General features: G+C 46.3%; 3 protein-coding genes across 3 annotated transcripts; all 3 read right to left on the bottom strand.

The window, feature by feature from the left end:
• Window positions 1–1287: 1287 nt before the first annotated feature.
• On the bottom strand, window positions 1288–2871 carry TEOVI_000429000 (dihydrofolate reductase-thymidylate synthase; the record flags this gene model as incomplete). Its single annotated transcript, XM_067227076.1, has 1 exon — window positions 1288–2871. The coding sequence occupies one exon, from the start codon at window positions 2869–2871 to the stop codon at window positions 1288–1290; it is 1584 nt and encodes a 527-aa protein (XP_067083177.1).
• An 814-nt stretch (window positions 2872–3685) lies between these two features.
• TEOVI_000428900 (uncharacterized protein) lies at window positions 3686–5725 on the bottom strand (the record flags this gene model as incomplete). Its single annotated transcript, XM_067227075.1, has 1 exon — window positions 3686–5725. The coding sequence occupies one exon, from the start codon at window positions 5723–5725 to the stop codon at window positions 3686–3688; it is 2040 nt and encodes a 679-aa protein (XP_067083176.1).
• Window positions 5726–6373: 648 nt separating this feature from the next.
• Window positions 6374–6982, bottom strand: TEOVI_000428800 (exosome-associated protein 3; the record flags this gene model as incomplete). Its single annotated transcript, XM_067227074.1, has 1 exon — window positions 6374–6982. The coding sequence occupies one exon, from the start codon at window positions 6980–6982 to the stop codon at window positions 6374–6376; it is 609 nt and encodes a 202-aa protein (XP_067083175.1).
• Between the last annotated feature and the right edge of the window lie 186 nt (window positions 6983–7168).

Below are 7168 nucleotides of genomic sequence, written 5' to 3'. Positions count from 1 at the left end.
TTTTTTTTTTTTTGAATCTTTTCTTTTTTAAATTCTAAAAACAGGCGAGGGAATAACTAAGTGTGTGTGTGTGTCTGTGTATGTGAACCTGTCTGCTAGGTGTCCGTCCACTTTGAGACTAAACTTATTATTATTACTATTATTATCGTTAAACGTATTATTAATGCAGACGCTGCCGCTGTTGTTACCTCAGTTAATCACTCCGCGTACGTATAGCTGTAAAACAAAAGTGTTCGAGATCAAATACGGTATTTGTGTGTACGTTAATCCCACTACTAAAGTGTGAAGGATATATATATGTATACTAATGTATATAGCCGTTTCTTTCTGCCCCCCTTTTTTAAAAAAAAAAGAAGATCCGGAAAAAGTAAGGACAACGTACAATGAAGGTCAGAACGAACACGCGGAGAAACATCCATGTCAGCAAACCAAGTTGTCAAAGTCATATAGCATTATGTTCTATTCATTATTTTCCCGATCACAGAAGATTGGGAAGACAAACAACATAGGTAACATAGGAACCAGAAAAATGGAAGGGAGGTAAACAAATCCCCTCATGAAAAGTGGCAGTAAAATGAACCACAGCTGAATATAATAGGCGGTCAGTGACTGCTTAAATAAAGAAAAAAAACGTAGTAATTTGAAGAATGAAAGGAAACTTTCCTGTTACATTCAGCGAATGATGGATAAGAATACACGCTTACCTGTCCTAATACTCCCCTACGACCGCGCGCACACACACACGGGCATACATATGTATACACCGTCATTAAGAATCCGCATTCTCCCACCCGTCTATAAAGGAAAAAAAAACATCTATAGTACTCTCATGAAATACATGAGAGGGGATTTGCGATACGCGTCCCCCAGAAATCAAATGAATCTGTGCAATCGACAACTCCCGTCACCACAGGGCGCGGGAGGTGCGGGCCAGAGAAAGGAGAAATTAAACCATGATATATATATATATTTTTTAAAAAAATGGAAGTAGTAACGAAAAACAATAATGACAAAGGAACATCATTTACAGTGAAAGAGGGGTTCGATCTATGTATGTCACAAATGTGAAAGTTGTTGTAAATAATAAAAATCAGGTGGGGACTGCACTGGGTCCGTTCGCTCCAAAAAATGTATCGACACTTGTGCAAACTTTTCGGTCGCCATTAGTTTTAGTGGAAACTACTCTCCCTACAACCCGGCAGCGTAAAACAACATCTTCAACAATTGCTTCCATAAAAAATATCGCGCCCGTGTTCGCAGAAACATTCTCAGCATTTCCACCCATTCCTACACCGCCATCTCCATAGAAATTACGGGGTACGGAGAATAATCGATGACCTCTATATCGCTTTCCTGAAAGTCTTCCAGGAACTCTTTGTCTTGTTTGAACACGATGAAAGGGAACGGGCGGGGCACGCGTTTCAATTGCTTCCGACACGGCTCCACATGGTTACTGTAAACATGTGCATCGCCAAGGGTGTGCACCAATTCGCCCGGCCGAAGTCCAGAAGCTTTTGCCATGAGGAATGTAAGCAGTGCATACGAAGCAATATTGAAGGGGACGCCAAGACCCATATCACATGACCGCTGGTACAACATGCATGAGAGTTCCCCATTGCTCACGTAGAATTGCGCCATCATGTGGCATGGTGGGAGCGCCATGCGTGGCAAGGCGGCCGGATTCCAAGCTGTACAAATCATGCGACGGTCATCCGGGTTCTCTATCAATGACTTCACAATGTTTGCAATCTGATCAACACCTTTCCCCTCGGAATCCTCCTTGCAAGAAATATAGTCGGCACCAAAATGCCTCCACTGGAAGCCATAAACAGGTCCGAGGTCCATCTCATCATAATCAGTCAAGCCACGACTGTCAAGGAATGCTCGTGAGCCATTCCCATCCCATATGTGAATCCCCTTGTCGCTCAGCAACTTTGCATTTGTTTCTCCCCGAAGAAACCACAACAGCTCTTCACATACTCCACGCCAAAAGACACGCTTCGTGGTTAGTAATGGCAGGCGATTGTTGCGGAGAGAGAAACGCATCTGGGCCCCAAAGAGGGAGCGGGTACCAACACCCGTGCGGTCACATTTCGTACATCCCTCATCAATTATGCGGCCAACGAGATTTAAATACTGCTCCTCTTCGCTGTTTCGGGGGACAAGCTTCTCAAACTGATATTTCTTTCCGCCAGCTCCGGTTGATACCCGTTCGTCCGTTATGCTTTCCCGCACCAACTCAAGTCCTTCCAGGGTCTTTGTCCCTGCGGCTGGGATGTCAAAGAAAACGCTACACGAATTTGAGGCTGGTCGGACCACCGTCCGGTGGATGGCTTGCAACACATTAACGCATGGGGCACAAAGGGCTTGTTTATATATAGTCCCGCCACCAATGCAAAACACCGTTTCGATAGAAGATGTGTGCTCCTTACTTACCAACATCCGAAGTGCGTCTTCAAGCCCACCGTTCACAGCAACCACATCATTCGCAGCCTCCGCTCGTTTGATGGGATCAGGGATACCAGCCAACAACTGTTCCTTTGTCGCACTTCGTGACAGCACAACATTAAGGCGGTTAGACAGTGGACGGAACTTTGGTGGAAGACTGTCCCATGTTTTCCGCCCCATCACAACAGCATTCCGTTTACTTGGCGATGGCTTTACATTTTTCCCCCGAAGGTTTGTCGTTACCCTTCTGAAGTATTGCATATCCTCAGGTATTTCCCAGGGGATCGTACCACCGTCCCCAATCCCACCCTTCTCGTCCGACGCTACAACAACAGAGAAGGGTCGCAGGGGAGGGCGGGAAATTTTCCCCGCCAACTCATGAACAGGAATTTTCTTGCGGAGGATACGCGTAAGACTGAGCATGACCCCCTTTGGTATTGCAGTTGCTGAAGCGTAAGGGATGCCCTAACGAGCAAATGAAGTTTACCTCTTCCCACGTGTGTATGGCAAATGATGTTTTTACCACTTCACACAAGCACACACGTGAACAAACGCAAGTTAATTTCTATGTAAATTTCGATTAAGCCTATTTTTTTTTTACCTTTCACCCTTTCGTAAAGAATTTCCCGTGTTTCAGCGTCCGTCCTTAAACTTTTGCTGAACGTCGGAAGCACAAACTGAGTGTCGAAGCGATCGCGTCCGACGATTTGAGCAGACTTTGTAAAATCGATGTGTCTCCCAAAGGTTAAAAGAAAGGATATGATAATAGTGGTACAACGCGTAACCAAAGTCAAACACAAGAAGGAAAAGAGAACACTTTAAATTCGACATCTCTCCCCACCGTTAAAAAAAAAAAGTGCCAAAACAGCAACCGAACTTCTCACATATTTATCACGGCACTGCAGAACCCTCAAATGAAAAATAGAAAAAAAAAACAGACACAGACACATGCCCCTTGCCACCCCAAAACATGAGGAATTCCTTCGAGTTCCTCACCTGTTTTACATCAGTGACTCCCCATTTCCCCTCCAGCACATCTCCCCCTCCTCTTTCTCTTTGCACATCACTTTCCCACGACGAACACGACGCATTGTTTTGAGGTCAAATGAAATATCACTTATTGTCAAGGACCTGTGCGCCAGAACAAGTAACGGATACACCGCAACTTATTCCTCCCCCGCTCAGCATGTTCCACACTACCAACTGACATTCTTTGAACACTGTTTTCCTTTCAGCACTACGTTGCATGCGCTAGTCTGCATCCTTGATCCCCTTCCCCATTAAATATTGGTGCCCGACCCAGGCGAGCCCACTCTTGACGTGTCCCCAACAATAAAGCCATCGGTAACCCGAGGGACATGGCAATGGAAAGTAAGCGAGCATCGGGATTGGAGAGTGTGTTGTCGCTCGACAGTTTGCGCGCCATCCAGTGACACAACTCTTCAAAGGAGATTATCCCACTGCGTGAGTTGTTTAACTCACGAAAGCACCGCTGACTGCTAGCCATCACATCCGCCTTACTTTCGTTAAGCACATCGCTCCTGAATTCGCAAAACCCCTCTGAACTCAACGACCCATAGGTTTCTACGATACAGTTAAATGATTGTGTAATAAACGCGATGCTCTCACGAGCGCACGGAAGGAAAGGGAAAACAGTGGCTGGAACACCAAAGACCTCTTCGAGCAGATTCGAACCACCCGGCGTGAGCACTGCATTGGAAAAATCATTTCGATGTTCAAGGATGAACTCACATATGTAAGGAAGTTCCTCTAGTATGTTTTGAAGGTTTTCACACGGATTTGGTGAATCGACCTGGAAGGAAACGTTTCCACTGCGACTATGATCTTCACGCCGGCTTTCAACTGCCTGTTGAAAAACCGTACAGTGCGGTGTGTACTGTTTTCCAAAACGTTCAGATAAAGCACCTATGAAGTCCAACACCATCCCATCGTGGTGCAAGAGGACGGCTTGCGCTACCACCTCATCCACGACCCTTGAATAACAAACCATTGGATCACCGTTGGCGGAAGCAACGTCAATTACGTAAAGCATTGCCGTCGTCAGCACTGACTGGCGGGATGCACGCCAAACGGCTAACGGATTTTGCCTCAATTTCTCCAGTGGGCCCCGGTTCAACCCCTTGGGGGACACGAGGAACAAGGTGTTGAGAAGTGCCTCACGAACAGCAGTGTGCGTTGGTTCGTCTTTCTCCTGTACACGATTTGGCACGCTACAGCAAAATGCCGGGCCAACTTTTCCGCTAGAGGTGCTGTCGCCGCACACCAATAGAGATGTGGAGAAGAGTACGGCATTGACATCAATATTTTCACCAAGGTTTTGCATTACGGCGGTTTCGTGTCCTTGCACCCGCAGCTGCGACTGAATGGTGATGCTTCCACAAGATGGAGTAGACTGTAATGTGTCTTGCAGGCTACCGAAAGTCGAATTCGAGGTAGGTCGCGATGAACCCCCTAAAACCACGGCACCCTTACCCAATGTTAACGATGGACTCGACGAAGTCAATCCACTTCGTTTGTATTTTTTCTGTTTCTGCTCCCCCTGGGTGTTCAGCAAATGCTTATTCTGATATTCACGGGTTTCTTCCTCAATCCGGGGCATACAATACAAGACTTCGGCGGCATGTGTGCTGAACACCAAACTGTTGTTTGCTTGTGCAGCGAGAACCCTCATAACGAATGGAGGAATGTTACAGCAAAAGCGCCTCTCGGGAAGCTTGATGCGACAAACAAGCAACTGTTCCACCTTAGCTAACTGCTCAGATCCACCAACGCGCCTTTCCCTTTCGGTCACAGCAGTGGTAGAGAAGGGGGAACAGTTGCTTGTTTGTCGCCTGTAGTCTTCAAGTGGGCCTACAACAATTTGAAGTTCTCCACTAAGTTCTGGTACTTCTTCTATAGCTACAGAAAAAGTTATACCCAATTGCTTCTGGTGCTCGAGAAGTAACAAACGGTATATCTCTGCATCGGGAGATTTAGCCGTACGTATAGCAACCACCTTCTCAGCAGCGCTGGTACGCCCTAATTTCTTTAAAAAGCGACGAAACATTTCAACGCAGCCGAGGGAACCCTCCTTGTTGCGGCGGCGCTTTGGCGACCCCAATGGAGTGTTGTTTCTTTCACAGTTTCTTCCGGCGGCCAGTTTGGTTGGCCGGCCCCATAATGTCCCTTTCAATAGAAACGTAAACACTGCAGCACCCAATACTATAGCGGCTAACCTTGCCGGAATTGCCAACTGCACGCCACAGGGGCGGGACATGCCCTTCCCAACCTCTATACCTGAGGCTTTCACTCACAAAAAGATATTAATACAAAATATCCATCGCAACAAACAAGCAGAAAGAGGGGGTGGGAAAGGAAACGATATGTGTATGCATGTTGAAAACACATGCGGTAAAAGGGGTCGACAAGATTAACGTAGCAGTCAAAAAAGAAAAAAATTAAAAACAGAACCTTAAGCAAACGTTAGCGCACCATCCCACTAAATCACCTGAAATGTTATTGTTTTCCACAATACCACACACTTCACAATCCCACTTAATAAATGAAATTACGTACAGGAAGGGGAGGTTTCCCGATCTGGGTGATGTAGACGTTACCATTAATACGCGGGTGACGTAAGATAGGAAACGGGGTAGGGGGGGGGGAACACAAATGGACACTTCCTTCTTCCTTGAGAAATCTGGCACGATATAAACGATACACACTGAGAAAAGCAAATTGCAAACTGTAAAATAAGCGGGATACGCTCACCCCGGAAGAAGATAAAACTACACCAACTTAACCCCCGTTTTCCCGCACTCTTATTTCACTATTGTTTGCCTCTCTTTAAGTGTCTCGATATGCCAGAAGTGTAATTGAAGGTAGGCTATAAATATTGACACATGTGTTTAATTCCACTCATCACTCAGGAGTTGTTAGTTCCCGTAACGTGCTGCAACAAGTTCTGCACTAAAGCAGATGTTTTGCCTCCTTTGCGTTCTATTTCTTTGAATAGAATCGCATCACCGTAGGGGTCCACCGAAGCATCTTCCCCATCGGCTTTCACATTCTCCAAAGCTCCACCCTTACTAGCGCGCCCATCATCGACCTTCGCGTACTTTGTAGCTTTCTCAGGCGGCTCACCGCGTTCCCTCTTGCGGTTTCTAACTTCGCTAACATCACCATCATGTCCTTCCTGTTGTGTCTGTCCCTTACTTGACCGAGGTTTACATTCCAATGATGTTATTTCCCGTAACTTGCCAATGTACTCCGTTACACGGTTAATTTTAAGCATCAACTGCTGATCCTCCCCCGCCCCCTGAGCTCGGTTGAGAAGTCTGTCGTGAGCATACGTAAGAAACAACAACGCGGAGGCGGCTGAAAGGGAAATACGAGCTTGCTCATCCACAGTGTAATTGGAAACCAACATATCCTCGTCTAGGGACGAGAGAAGCGGAAGGAGGCACTGATGCACTCGATCCAATGCAGCATTCATCTTCTCCATGAGGGGCACAATATCTTCATCGAATTGCATTTTTGTGACCTTTACGGAGGGAAGTTGGAGGTCACTATGCAGAAGAAGGGGGAAAGGAAGCAGCAAGAATGAAAACGCACCTATGTTTCAGTGGAGTTGTGAAACCAAAGAAGAACCTCCTCCCAACTTGTTTTGGAAACCTACTTTTCTTTCTTCTCTTTCCCCTTCTTTGTGATGCCGCCGACT

Source organism: Trypanosoma equiperdum (assembly GCF_001457755.1).
Source record: "Trypanosoma equiperdum strain OVI genome assembly, contig: ctg_891, whole genome shotgun sequence".
NCBI classification, from domain to species: Eukaryota; Euglenozoa; class Kinetoplastea; order Trypanosomatida; family Trypanosomatidae; genus Trypanosoma; species Trypanosoma equiperdum.
This window is presented reverse-complemented; position numbering and strand designations above follow the sequence as displayed.